This window comes from Leuresthes tenuis, unplaced genomic scaffold (assembly GCF_036924035.1).
Source record: "Leuresthes tenuis unplaced genomic scaffold, fLeuTen1.0.hap1 SCAF_2, whole genome shotgun sequence".
Lineage (NCBI taxonomy): Eukaryota > Metazoa > Chordata > Actinopteri > Atheriniformes > Atherinopsidae > Leuresthes > Leuresthes tenuis.
The window spans coordinates 26,954,073-26,969,057 of NW_027325356.1; the positions used below are offsets into that span (position 1 = coordinate 26,954,073).

A 14,985-nucleotide genomic window follows, 5' to 3' on the forward strand; every position below is an offset into this window, starting at 1 on the left:
GGAATTTCGTATTGATGCACAATCGAATGGTTTGCCAAAATCCCTGCCATGCGTATCTTCCTCAAGGTGCGTGACCCGTCTTCCACCTGAATCACCTGGATGTTGAGACGGATGATACAGCATAGTGACAGCAGACCTGCAAACAAGAGCAGCCGCAGCTTCCTCTGCGCTCAAACAGAGCCCACAGAGTCCATCACAGCTGGCTGGGGATGTCTGAGCTGTCAGTACAGGAGAGATATGTTCGAGTGATGGATATCACTCTATGACTCATCATCGTGGGCTACAAATCTGCCCAAGCACACTCATCGGGGTTCACCAGCGCAGGTTTGACACCTGAGGATGATGTTTGAAGTCATCTGGAATCAGGTACAATCAGCCTGTACAGATCAGGGAACAGCACGAGCAGCCAAAATGGCCAAAAATCTCAAGAGCAATTAAGTTTGAATTAAAAAGAAATCTGCAACATATGAAATGTATTACTTGAACTGCATGTGTTTCCACCTTAGCCATTATCAGCTCACAGGGTTGCCTGGAATTTATTTACTTTTCAAACCATTTCATGCCTTTTGTCATAGTGCTTTTGTGCACAATACATTGTAACCTTGTCATTTTGGCAGGTTTAAACTGTTATCAAGCTTTTGTTAGGCTTCAAACAGTGATTGCATAAAAATTAAATACATATTCACCAAAAACAAACCTAACATTCTATGTATGTCACTTAACTTGTTAAGGCATTATAAAGGAAGAAATAACAGATCATTTGTAAATTGCACCCATATTGAGCCGTCATGACACAGGAAGGAAAACAGAGACAGGGCAAAGCATCAGCAGTCTTCATCACAAACAGTGACAGAGGGCTTAAACATGTAGACCAAACAGTTAACACTGCTGCTCTTCAACAGAACTCCTCTTTTGTTGAGCAATAAAGATGCCCTTGTTAATGGAACAATTCTCGGATTTAAGTACATTCAAGATCATGAGTTTCGAGTCAGCAATGCAAGATGAGAAATTGTGTTTTGGAGCTGTATCTACCTTCAGCTCAGGCTTCTCCTGCTGTGTAACATCCTCACAACAAGCCCTCAGACACACATCATTTACACACTTTAGTACTACTACTTGCTTTGCTTTATAAAACACGTCAAGCAGTCTTTCAATTCAAGATTTCTGCAAACCAGAAACCGCTTTAGAGGACTTTAAATCTTGATTCTGCCACCTACAAGTTAGTTGGAAATGAGCCATTTTGGATCTATTACAGCATCTCAGGGCTACTCTGAGAAGACCAGTAGGATTACTGTGTGACAGCTTCCACACACTGCAGTGTTCACGTCGGGGGAGGCGTAATCCCGTCCTTGTCAAAAAAAAATAAATGTTGGCAGAAACAAAAGCCGGAGCTCACAGCCGTGAAGAAATCAGCAGCGGTCATGTCAGACCAGAGTTCTCAGCTGTCCCAGTCTGTGCTCTGCATGTCGTCGTCACCTCTGTCCTCCTCGTCTGAGTCGGCTGCCACCTTCTTCATCCGCATCATGGCAGCTTTGATGCTGCGCTCTAGCTCGTTGTCTCCACTGTCCGGGACTCCTGCTCGTGCAGGAACGACCTGCAACATGACAGGAGTCAGTTTAACTTTAAGCCACTTTTAGTCCGCTGAAATTAACACGACTCTGCTGTGTGTCCAAAGTAGTTTGTATTCACAATGTGGAGGGAAACACTGCATTTGCATCCAGAGGGAAGGAAGGTAATAACAAGAAAGATAGTATGTTCATGACTTCTGATGCCAGCTGATGGTCTTTCTTGTTTTGTGGCTCAGTACCTTTCCTGAAATGACGTACTATCTAAACAGCAACCGGGAGTGTAAATTTATTTAAATGTATCATTTCAGAGAAGAGTTGGACATGTGAGGGTTAAAAAAAAAGTCAAATGTTGAATGATGGGATCTGGGCAATGCGAGCAGTTTATTGCTTTCGCTGATGCTTCCAGTCCACTTAAAGGAGTTTCAAAGAAATCAGACTTTCTGCATTTATAATTATGACTCGAGGGTTGTCCTCAGTGTATTAACAAGTATAAAACTGATAATTCTTCTTCCTGGTATTGTGAGTGCTGGCTCCCTGTCATGTTTCATGAGCTGCTGAGACACCCGAGTAGCAAAGACCCGCTGTTTTTCTTTTTGGTAACACTTTGTGCTCTCCCTACTGACAAGTCAAAATATCTGTTGTGAAAAGAGTGCTTCCAGTATTTAACAACCACAGCACTAAATAATGTAGTCAGAATAACTGAGACCAATAGCCAATAAAAAACACATCATTTGTCATTGTGGAGCCGGAGCCACTGGATGTAGACTAGAGGTGCCTGCTCATTGGTCACTCATCTACCATAGAATAAGCTATTGCCAGAATCTATATCAACATCTAACCTTCTTCAGAGTGACTCCCCGTCGAATGGCAGACATTAGACTTCCCCTCGCGTCCTCAGCAGGGGCCGCTGTCCTGACAGAGGGGACCTTTCGAAGCTTAATCTGTCCACGCTGCAGTGAGGCCAGCACTTCATCCATTGTTCCTGCAGTGAGACAAAAATACAGAAACACACTTTAACAGCGATACAAGAGGCTTCATCAGAAGGACAGGAATCAATTTTTAGTGATTCTATGTTTTTTATTCCACTGCTGATGAAGGCTCTAAAAACATTTTTCCCATAAAGCAGATAACAGCAGTTTGCCCACACTGTTGTATAAAGTTAAAAACAGCGTCCTTTGATTCAGCCCGACAAGCTCAAAAATCAAAGCCATGCTGGTCTCGGCTGTCTCCCTGGAGCTCTGAGTGCACAGCAGCCGGACTGCAACTGTGGTAACATGCCTCCTCTGGACTCATGGGACACGTTGGGGAGGTGGGACAGAACAACACGTGCAGGTGCACACATACTTTTTACACGTACAAACACACACACACACAACCTCCCCAGCAGTAAAACAGCACATCCTGCTCCATTCATACTGCATTTTTCTTTTTCTTTACAGACAAACAAAACGCTGCTTTATACTTTTTTTGTATCGCAGTCTCACCTATATTCTGTTTGAGCATGTTCTTGGCAGGAAATGGCGGGTCCTCTTTTTCACTGAGAGGCATCGGTGTGTCCACCGGGGAGGGTGAAGCTTGGAGAGGTGGAGGAGGTATGGCAGGCGGCAATGGAGGCGGCGGAGGTGGTAGTGGTGGTGGAGGCGGGGGTGGAGGTGGAGGGGGAGGTGCAGTAGGGCAGGTCAAAGCAGGAGGTGGCGGTGCAGAGAATATCTGAACTGGGATGTCTTTGGGCTGCTGTTTTTTGGGTGCTTTTTTGCGTCTGGGTGCCAGGCGGATTGAGGTGGGGTCTTCAGAGGAGGCAGAGGGAGAGAGGCTGATGATGGACAACGGCTGGGAGGGACACGGGACTTCAGAGGAGGACAACATGGACCGAGGAGTCTTCAGGATGAACTGGCCCTGTCGCTTCTTGAAAAAGAACAGTTTCAGAAACGAGGACAACATCATCTGATGTTCAGACAGACGAGCAACTCTGCAACATCTAATGTTCTTTTGTAAAAGCATTATGACGTTTAACTGAAGTGACGGAAGAAATGTCTACAAAAACACAAGTTTAAATATGCTGACAAGAGGTGAATCCTCCCAACCTACACCTAAAGAGTAATGTTAAAAAGTAAAAGAGGAACAGCTGAGACAATGAATTGCTTGACAAAAACAATCTCACCAAAAAGGCCTCTCGTGGTCGTTTCAGGTTGTGACACATCAGCTATTTCAGAGTTTCTAAAGCCAATTTTCCATCCCGTTTCTAAATATCAATTTGTGTAATCAGGTTGCAGCGTAAAAACTCCAGAGATTTCTAACCTAGTAAAAACTCCAAATTAAGTCATGCGCAATATTGGTTGCTATGAAACATCTGCAGTGTTTTCCCATCAAAAGGAGTGAAATGGGTACAAAGGCCAAGGCTTTCACTATGTGACCCCTGTTATGTGGGGAGCAGAAAACAAATGAACGAGGAGAGGATCGTGAACACAAAGCAAGTCGCTGTAGTAATAAACGTTGTTTCAAAGACTGAACTGAAATTCAATTAAGTGGAGGACTGTTCAAGTGGTGGAAGGGTTACAAGGCAGCCTGTTCAATGAACAGTTGGACATAATGACACAAACCCTGGACACGAACCTTAAAGGGATATTTCATTTTTGGACAGAGGTTGGATAATCAGAAGGTTTCCTGACAGGTGAGCTGAAGCTACTCAGAAGGGAGACGTGAGGAAAGCAAATTTATCAAAATTTATTGCGGTTAAAGAAAACCATATATGGACGTTAACACCGAGTCATTCTTGCATAAGACATCCGCAGCGTGACTAAATAAGTGTCTGAGGCAGACACATGAAATCCACATTATAGATATCACTCCAACTGCTGTGGAATTCTTTACGTACCAGCTTTTTTCAGATTGGGATAAATTTGCTCTTATCGTGGCCCATCCCCTGAGCAGTTTTCAGCTAAGTTCCTCTGCAAGGATTTTCTCTCGACTCGCCAAACTGAGAGCAATCTGACAGATGTCGACTGCAGGTAAAACCCGAAAAAAGAAGAGTGAAACATCCCTTTAAGTAGCTCCAAATGGCAGATGGGTGTGTGAGCGAGCGTGAGGGTGGATGAATGAAAAGAAAAAAGAAAGGATTTTTTTAAATCAAACAAAAAGAACAACATTCAGCATGTTGGTCCATTACAGTTGGCAACATAAGTGAGTTCATCCGTGTGCAGCTTCACTTATAGGTTAAATGATTCAAATTTGAACCGTCTTGCATCAAAATTACATCCATTTCAAATTCAAAAGTAGGATATCATTTTTATGGAAAGTTGATGTTTTTCCAGCTGCTGTTTGCTACTTGTGCTGCTTTACATTTCCCTTTAACACACCCCAAAGACATTCTGTTGGATGGATTTGAGTTAGGTGACATACTGGGACACAAACTCATGTGATCTTGACAGTGTTCTTTGGATCATTATCATGCTAGAGTAAGATGACAAGGAATCATCTTATCAGCCAGTTTGTTAGTATACTCACATGCATTCTTCTCACCCTCACCCAAAAACAACAAACAGGTTGATTATAAACCTGATGGACTCCTCCAAGTCAAAACTACTTAGCTTAGTTGAATATGATCAAAAAAGGTGCTCCAAATATTCTGTGTCCTATGAGTCTACAGCTATGCTCACAGCTATGCTAACAGCTCTCTGAGGCTGTGTTTTCAGCTGACGCTGCTGTGGTGCAGGTGTAGTGCTTCCAAAGTTCATGATCATAGTTTAGAGTGCCTCCTCGTTAACATCTCATAATGAACAATAAGCCCAATGCACAGCTGAAGCTGAGGGGAATGTCCTTAACTTTATGGGTGTTTAGTTACAAACCAAATTACTGGACACAATGTAATGATTTTTACTTAGTAATGCTCATGACAAGTTGGGGAAATCATAGTTCATCCCAGAGGACCACCAGTACATCTTTGTCACTATTATTTTTAACATTATTTAAAGCTACTTTCTCTCACTTTTAGAAAGTTAATTTCATTTCATTTGTGAAACATTAACAGCTTTGGTGGAAGACAGCTCGCTACCACAAAGACTGCCTCATTTAAAGCATGAGATCATCAAAACTTAGTTAGTTCATTCCTGAGCTTGAATTTTCAGGTGAACTACTGAATGATGAAGATGTGCAGCAGGAACTTTTGAGGTTTCATTAACGGAAAAGGAGCCACAGTAGAAAGAGAGCAGAGACAATGAGGGAGCCTGACCTCTCTGAAGGATCGTAATCTGCTCAGAGTCTTCTCTCGCTCCTGGTCCACCCACTGTTTCCTCCTCTGCTCCTCCTCCTTCCTCTTCTCTCGTTTCTGCGGACAACAGAGGGAGACACTGAGAGCTAGCAGAGAGAAAGAATTGGATCCAGTTTCATCTGCCGCTTCTGCTGGTGCGGGAGTGTCTGTGTGGGTTGTTGTGTTGCCGTGGTGACGTACCAGGTGGACCTGGTGATGCTGGTTGAAGAGTACAGAGCTCTGCTTTCCTGCCAAGTGCTTCTGCTCATGGGCCTCGATGCACTGATCCTACAGACACGGAAAAGTTAGGACAGCAGACTACAAGTGCAGTTTAAAAGTATAAAAAAGTATAAAAGCAACTATGTCATCCCTGTAGATAACAGCAGGTGAGTTGTGGGTGCCTCTAAATAGGATCTTCTTCCAAATTTACTCAGTTATAAATTGGATAATCAAGCTGAAAGCCATACAACCAGCAAAGAAGAAAATGCCATCTGCTTAAATCACTGTCAGCTAAACATAAAACAACATAGTTAAAGCATAACAAAAAAAAACTCAAGGGACAATAACATTTTTACAAATATTTCTGGTTATTTCCACATCTACTGAAGTTTGCCCTAGAAAAGAACTAAAATGCCACAAAAATTAATCATTTGATACGAGTGAGAAGTAAAAAGTAGGCGACTCTCAGCTGCACTCTTCCACACCTTTTTGTTGCGGAGGTAAGCCCTGCGGGCACAGATGTTGCCTCTCTTGGTCTCCAGGGTCTGTAGGCGTCTCTTGAGCTGACTGATAAGTGGAGACTGATGAATACCAGTGTGGACCAGGCTCTGCAGCTCCTCAGGATCCTCACACACATCATAGTACACCACCTCCTCCTTCAGTTCTGAGTCACAAACACAGTTCAGTCACTCCTAGTCCAGGCCTTCTCTATTCAACTCATGCAACCACAATTCCTCAGATGCTACTTTTGGCTAAAACCACTTCTCTGTTGTGACTCGATGTAAACTTTTCAAACAGGACATACAACCGGGTCTGGATTTTCATGTCAACCAAAGTTGTTCCGGTTACACGAATTCAGGAAATATCATTAATTTGAGTTCTAATGCAAAAAATAACTCTGAGATGATGTGTTTATTGGAAGCCTACTGTCCTTTTCTCAGAGGATAACTCATTACTCAAAGTTACTGGACTAAGTCAGCTTTCTCACTGGGTTTTGCTAAACAATAACTGAAGTTTGAGAAATGACTGTTGTTGCCTTATTAAGCAGGCAGAAATCTGCAAATGCAGTCTGAGTAAATGTATTATTAATATAGTGTCTTAAAGTGTCAGGAAAATGTGTGCATACACAGCAGGTTTAGATCCATATTAGCGACAAGGTGGTCTGAGTATAACCTGAGAAACTTAAAAATGATAATAAACCTTTAAATATATTCATGCACACATATTCTAATAAACAGTTGAGGTATTCCAAACAAAGGCTTTAGAAAACTCTTATTTCATTTATAGGCTCCATGAACTCAAAAATATCTTCTTAATTTACTATATTTACTCTCTTGCCGCTTTTGCACACATTGCTGCTTTTTTTAGTTTGGAAAATAAACCTGAAAATTATACAAAGGTTGAACAATACACACCGCCAAAGTCATGACATAAACAGACAGGTGGACACACACAGCATGGCATGCTGTACACACACCATGGAGGCAAACATCCCATGTCCCTTGAGGAGCAATTAGGCAAATATTTACAAGAACAAAATGTACTATTTCCCATGTAAGAGGTCATTTTAATTGTAATGGAAAATAAAAAGACACTTAAGTTCACTCATTTCTGTAGGGACCATCATGTCATAACTACAGTTGTAATATGATAAATTATCAAGGAAAAGACAGGTTGAGCAGTTACTGTTGGCAAACGACGAGTCTCAGCATGTTCAGCTGCAGGCAGCGGCAGGGCAGAGCAGTAAGTCAAAGTCGTTTTTGAGTAGTTTCTTAGTATGTGGACTGCACACATGCACATGGAATGGACAGATTTTATGTTAAAGTCCCTGTTCTGTTGATGGAGCCAGCATGTGTAGCATTGACTGTCACACAAACAGAAGAGGGAGGGTCAGAATTAGAAATGATTGCTATGTTTTATACAGTCTTGACACCCTGTGCTCTGTCATCGGCTGCTGTCCACACTCCCTCTGCCTTGAGATGTCCTCGATGCATCAATATAAGAAGAGGGAAACCAAGGAGGGTGGTTGTTTCTGTAGAGAAATGCACAACTACACTCTACAAGTGGGTGCTTGTGAGGAATTACTTTTGCATTAATCTATATGTTGTTTTGCTATATGTTGTTTTGCTTTGTCTACCCTTTAGTCACTGCTCTCTACTTCTCTTTGTAGTAAAAGCTTGCCGTTGTGATTTTCATGGAAGGGAATTTGAATACACATTTTCCTTTATTACAGACTACTGCTGGTTTTAGGTGGACTGTACAGTGCAATCAGCATCTCTCAAAATGCGATATGCTTTCAACCGCTCCCCAGATGCAGTATACACGCATCTACTGTTCAGCCCGGGTACTTTTGGTTAATGTAGTGTAAGCATACCTTTAATCTGCCGCCGCAGGGTGTCTATCTGAGCCACAAGCAGCTGCTCCTCATTCTTCAGGATCTCAAACTTGGCGTCATATAGTTCTAGCTGAGTTTCATAGAACTGCAGTTCCAGCTGGTCTACTGTGTCCAGTTGCTCACCGTCCCCAAACGCAGACCTAGAATCAGCACTCTGGTTCTGGGCTCTTCCTGGCAGGTTTCCTAGCTACACATCAATGACATGTGATGCCCCTATTAAAGGCTCATACTGGTGGCTTTGTAAAAAAAAAAAAAAAATCCTTATGTACAGACACATTTAAAACAAATGCACAACCTTAAGGGCTCAATGTCATAAATAAATACATACTCTGTCTGGATATGACACAAGAGCTGCAGAGACTTAAGGGAAACGTTGCATTTCTTAAATATCTAGGCTCCTTTGTTTTTCTCGTTTTGTTATGTTGCAGTCTTATGTAAAAGTGAATCAATTTCTCATTCGATTTAGTCTCACTACCACACAATGACAAAGGGAAAACAAACTGTTAGTATTCACAGCCTTCGCTCAGCACTGAACTGAAGCACAGCTGAAAGTGAAGTCTGCATCTAGAAGTCCTGCAAATGACACCGCAAGCTTTGCATATCTGGATTTAGGGATTTTCTCACATTCTGCAGATTCTCTTAAGCTCTGTCTGGCTGGATGAGGACTTTTAGTTTGTTCAAGAACTGTCTGAATGGGTTAGAAATCGAGGTTCTTGCTTGGGTACTGAAAGCCGTTCACAGAGCTGTCCCTAAGCCACTTTCATATAGTCTTGGCTTTCTGTTTTTAGTTATTGTCCTGATGGAGTTCTGATCACTGTGGAGAGTTTTCCTCTGCATCTGGCCCACTTCAGCTCTCTCTCTAACTGAAAGGTGTCTCTGTACTGGCTGCTGGGAAATGACCCCACAGCATGATGCACTTCTATGCGTCAGTCTGTTAATGAGCAGTGCCTTGTTTGCCTCATGTATGACACTTGGGACTGAAGCCAAACAGTTAAACCTTTATTCCACCAGAAAAACTACTTTCTCATAGTCTGAGAGTCCTGTAAGTACTTTGTTGCCAACTCTAAAGAGATTATCCTGCGTCTTTAACAGAGGAGAGACTTCTGTATGACCACTCCTTCTGTCTATCTCTGAAATTCAGCCAGAATGACCAAGAGGTTTGAGTCAACTCTCTACCTGAAGCTAACTTTTTCCACTTGACAGGAGTGGATAACCAGCTCAAGAAAGGGTGATGGTCCTTCCAAATGTCTTAGATTTAAAACTCATGGAGTATCTTGCACTCATTGTATCTTGTTTGCAGGTTGGTTCGACCTCATGGCTTGGGTTTTACTCTAATACGCATCAGGTAAGTGTGATACAATGTATGAATTTAAATCTTATAAGCATTAAGCGACAAAAAAAAGTAAAAATGCGTGAACTGTGAAGGGGTCTGAAAAAAAGTGTCACGCTGTGACATCTGCAGGCACAATAGTGCACTCATCAAAGTCGTGGATTATGGTGCCACCAGCACAAAATTCTGCGTAGGTGCGGCTCACTGATCTCATTAGAAACACTCGCACACAGCTGTCTATGCAAAGGCTCACGTTGATTTCACCCTGGTAGATACCAGCAGCATCCTCAATGCGGATTTTTAAAAAGCTTAATCAGATGTATAATGCAGCAAGATGAAGGGGAGGAAGGTGTTCTCTACTTCCAAGAAAAAAAGAGAAAGGAAGAAAATGCAGCACAACACCTTCTAGCTGCAAGAAATGTGCAGAAGTATTTCCAACATGCCGTGATCCTGATGCAGAAACAGATGTGCATGAAGCTGGAACGTTTTGAATATGTATACACACACAGGCACATTCGCTTATTCATGCACACAGGTTTCTGGGGTGTATCAGGGGATTTCTCTAGTGTTTTTGTAGGGGCTTTATAAATAGATCAAAGGAATCCAGCAGCAACAGATTCACATCAGACTAGAATACCAAGTGTAAGAGCAAGCAGGCACTGTGTCATATCACTACAGATTTACAACTACTACAAAGGCAGTGTTAGTCTTGGTACTGAAATTAATAGAAATTTCACTATAATAAGTCTGAAACCGTCCAACTGTGTCAGACTCCAATATGTCTTTATGGAATGAAATGACTAATTACAAGACAAGCCGATTATGTTAATGAATCAACAGTGAGACACACTTTTTCTCTGATGGTGTCTTTCTTGCGGCTGAGACACATCTCTGCGGCTCTCATGTGCTGCAGGGTTTCTTTGGCCAACAGGAAGCGCAGTTTCTCCAGTCTAGGAGCTGCAGACGCCCAGGCAGCAGGTCCAAAACGACACTTATCTTCCTCCATCTGTTTTAACATACCTGAACATGTATACACAGATGTGTTATATTTATCTATCACACAAAAGCATCAGCAAATATATACTAACAGGGAAGTTGGTACAAGTCTCTAAAACTGACCACTGGGTCTTTAAACAAATCTCAGTTGGTCATCACATTTGCCAGCCACATAGTTTTGGATCACGAAGGAAAACTTACCAAGTTAAAAAGCGGAAATCCTCAAAAAGTAACCCCCCCCCCCCAAAAAAATAAAAATCTCTGCCAAATAACTCACGGGAAGGACAACAAAACAAACATCAATTCCCATGATTTCCTTGTTTTTGCTTAAAAAAACCTCCAAACTAAGTGAACACAACACAATTGGATTCTGATTGTCTGGCTCATAATGTAGTACTGTAGGTAAAGGTATGCTCAAATAAAGTATGTAAAATAAGTTTTTCTTGACCTTATAAGTAAACATCATAAGGTTAATAAAAGATGGTAGGAGCCATGTGTAAGAAGCCGGTAAAAAACAGCCACTCTGCAGTGAGAATCCGACCACGCTTAAGACAAGCTGTGGTGTGGTCTGCATCAGTGAAACTGCAGCTGTTCAAAAAGAAGTTGCATGAAAAGCACAGTGCGTACGTTGGCTAATGCGTTCCTATCAATGATGTTTCATATTAGTATATTAAGATGCAATTCAAAATAAATAGTCACAAAAGTGAAAGATATTGTCACAGGCAGCTTAAACTCCTCCCCTCCCCTCCATCCTCATTTTTATCTTTATGTTTTACATGAACCTCAGTTGGGACGACTGTATGAAAATAACCACTTTGAGTTTTGAGGCAGTCAGAACTGTTGGACCCGGGTTATCTCCACTTCCTGTTTCCTTTGGTAAAAGAGACACTAAAGGAACCACTGCAGCTTCACTGCAGTGTAGTGATCGTGAACAGCTCTTAACCTGCTTTGGAACATTCCCAAGTACAAAGATTTTTTCACAGGATGCCCTTTTTTGCGAAAAAAGAACAAAACTTTTAAACAACAACTGTGTTTCGCACTTTTTCTGTTAAGCAGAACTACTCAAAACGTTTTGGACATATGTGCATGAAAATAGAAGTGACGAAGTTGTGATGTCAATCTGGACCTGAACACCTTTTTTTTCTTCTTATCATTCTGCCTCTGGAGCAGGTAAGTACTCCCCGCCTGCTCCTGTTTGAATTATTTGAATTACACCTCATAAATAAGTTTTCAGCAGCTGCAATTAAAATCTAAGAAAAAAATAAAAACAGACTGCTGCCTGCTTTTCCTTTTCCCCGTGTGACACATAAAATTAATTAATGACATGATCCATGCATAGATAAAGGATAAATAAACCCTGCAACTCATACCAGCCAGAGCCTTTGAAGTTTGTGCAAAGTAGGTGACAGTGATGTCCTGAATCGAGGCGACTGCATCTTCTGCTTTCATTCTCCACTCCTCCGCCTCCTTCTCCAGAGCAGCAATTCTCTTGGGACCCAAATCCTCAAACTCCAAAGACTTCTGCAGAGAGTCAGAGAAAAAAAAACAGCAGGCAGCTTTACACACAGTGATGTAGTACAAACGTCTTACAAACTGTTAACTCAAAGAAATTAGTCTTTTATTTACGGGGAGTCTAGGAAGAAAAAAAACAACACTTTTTCTTGAATGGAGGATCAACATTGAACTTCATCAGTGGATCCACCAAAATATCTATATAATCAAGGCCTAAATGGGCATGTTGAAACAGTTCAAACTTTCCATTATATGAGCATAAAGTAATTGCAGTGGCATTATGTATGTTCCGGGTTCTAAATGAGTATTTGCATTTTATCTGGTAAAAACTTACCACTGACCTGTGTGTTGTGTTGTAAACATAGCTTCTCTTGCATTATTGTGGAAGGTTTAGATTCCTTATATTTGCTTTAAAGAAACTGAAAAATGTCTCCATGTACAAAATCTTTTTCCAAATTCTAAAAGAAAAAAAAAAAGCTTTGCATTTACCAGGATTTCCATCTTGTAAAGGCAGGCCAGCTCTCTCATGTCCCTGAAAGGCTGCAGCAGGTACTGGAAGAAGGTGGTGGCGACAGTGGCCAGGTCTTGGTAAGCCTCGTCTTCTTCCTCGTAGATGCTGAGCAGCGCGACCAGTTGGCCAGCGCTGCTGTGAGTCTGCAGCAGCTATAAGCAACACAACTCATTAACACTATGATCTGGGTTTATTCCAAGCCTCGTCTGTGTCATCAGATGAGTTGGAAAAACTGAAATCTCTCCAGGGGAGCTGTTTTGTAGTTTACCAATCAGATTCGAGTTGATCCAAGTCATTTCAAAATACACCCCAGGTGGGCTGAAGTAGGTATTTGGGCCTTGTAAAGCCACTTTGAGGAAGATTTGTCGTTAAATATCACGGGGATTCCTGCAGTCACAGCCCTCAAATTCAGGTATTGTGGGGTCTTTTTTTTTTTTTAAAACGCACAGGCTTTAAGACATAAAACTTTAACACCGCAGACCTTGTTAAGCTCTACGTCAGCCAACGTTAAATAAAATACTGAAACTGCAAGTTATTTCTCTTAAAAGTAGGAAAAACAAACGCTAATGCCGAAAGTGTTGCAATATTCAAGGCTTTGACTGTAACACACTAGCTGAAAGTGTTTGCTGTGTCATGGCAGGCCTGTTTTTCAGCTTTACACCACCACTGTGTGGTGCTAGTCTGCAGGCCACGCTTGTAACTTTAGGGAAATATAGAACATACAGAGTAATTCACTAAGTTCTGGTTTTTTTGTGATTCTTCTATCGTACTAACAGGTAAGAGGTGTAGAAGATGACTGGGAATGTCACATTTCCTTTAACATACCAGCCAAAGCAGCTGAGAAATAGGTATAAGACAGGTGGTGAGAAGGCCATCCAGTCTCTAAGATGTGGAAATAGAGAAGAAGTCTTAAATCCCAGCAGAGACTGTCTATCTGAGTGCTGTAGTTGCAGATAAAGGCTCTCTCATTGGCTGCTATTGTTTGTGTCTTTCACAATCAGAAGAAACCCATTGTTCAAATAAAAAAGATCACCTTAAATCAAAATTTTGCAAGACTATCAATACCTTTGGGTTGAACTGTAAATACTTATATATAGCTATAGAAGTGGCAGTGTGGCTCACTGGATCCTGCTATTCCTCTGCCGTTACACCCCTCACCTGTCTCAGGTGACTCTTGGCCCTTGACATTTCTTCCTGCATCGTCTTCCTTCTAAACTCCTGGAGGTTTTCAAAGTACTCCTCAACATCCCGCTCATCCTGGGTGAATAAAGTTTCCAAAACTATTTTTCGTCCGCAGAGGTCAATGGCTGTGCTGAAATATTTTTCGAGCCTCCTGCAAGGAGTATCAAAATCCCTCTCGTCATCCTCGGGACCTGACCTCCGATTAAGGAACAGCAAGTCCCAAATGTTGCTCTCCTCAAACTCTGACAAATCCGGGAAGCAAGCGCCCAGGACGTCTGCCACGCATGTAAAGTGTTGGTGGATGTGTTTCAAATCGTTAACGGAGAAGAGTCCAGCCCAGCTCATCTGAGTGTCGCCGACGGCCACTTCAGCTTTGCGTTTCTGCCGCTGTAACGTCCGGTTGTGGCAGGTGACTGCGAACTTAGACTCGATGACGTTCCACTGCACTATAAAGCCCAGTTTAAACGTCTCGTTTTCTTCAAATATATTACTTTTGACGGCCACCCAGCCTTCTAGACTGTCTAACCGATCAAACTCTACACTGTCCATCTTAAAAACAGTTTCCCTTTGGCCTCCGAAAAGCTGTTGGTTCTGTTTACAACGTCCGCCATTGGTGTGACGTCAGCTGCATTCAAGAACAAAAAATAATTCGGATTAATAAAAAGCTAAATGTTGGTTGCGTTAAAAAAAATTATAAATCTACCTATAAAAACAAAAAAGCAATATAATATTTACAAGAAACGACTGTTAGAATATAGGTATCAACGACATCACCGTGCTTTTCTGTCAATATTTAGCTAAGTAGATGTAACACCCCCTCCATTTCAGGTTTTTAGGCAAATTCTCTTCACTAACAACTGCTCAAAAGAAAACAGTGAAGTGAAGCTTGATTTTTACAACAAAGTAATAATGACTGGGTTGTGATAGTTAAGGTTTCAGTGTACTATTCGGAAATGGGTCAAAATTCGGATAGTAGAAATCAAGGGTGTTTTACTGACAGATTGGAGCGTTTACGATATACATGAA

The 14,985-nt window shown here is 41.8% G+C and overlaps 1 protein-coding gene across 1 annotated transcript; it reads right to left on the bottom strand.

Moving 5' to 3' along the window:
• Positions 1–494: 494 nt before the first annotated feature.
• On the bottom strand, positions 495–14,574 carry LOC140302105 (WASP homolog-associated protein with actin, membranes and microtubules). Its single transcript, XM_072380875.1, has 11 exons — positions 13,936–14,574; positions 12,756–12,929; positions 12,125–12,275; positions 10,609–10,778; positions 8,408–8,615; positions 6,519–6,697; positions 6,016–6,102; positions 5,797–5,892; positions 3,053–3,473; positions 2,408–2,550; positions 495–1,594 (listed from the first exon to the last, which is right to left on the bottom strand). Exons 1-11 carry the CDS (start codon positions 14,506–14,508, stop codon positions 1,439–1,441), a joined length of 2,358 nt encoding a protein of 785 aa, XP_072236976.1. The 5' UTR covers positions 14,509–14,574; the 3' UTR covers positions 495–1,438.
• Between the last annotated feature and the right edge of the window lie 411 nt (positions 14,575–14,985).

Bases quoted from the DNA above. Each gene is read 5' to 3' on its own strand.
- LOC140302105 (XM_072380875.1), bottom strand. From the start codon at position 14,508: ATGGACAGTGTAGAGTTTGATCGGTTAGACAGTCTAGAAGGCTGGGTG. The intron at 3,474-5,796 runs GTCAGGCTCCCT...TTCTTTTTCAAG, and splicing joins GATTACGATCCTTCAGAGAG to AAGCGACAGGGCCAGTTCAT. The intron at 2,551-3,052 runs GTGAGACTGCGA...GTCTCACTGCAG, and splicing joins CATGCTCAAACAGAATATAG to GAACAATGGATGAAGTGCTG.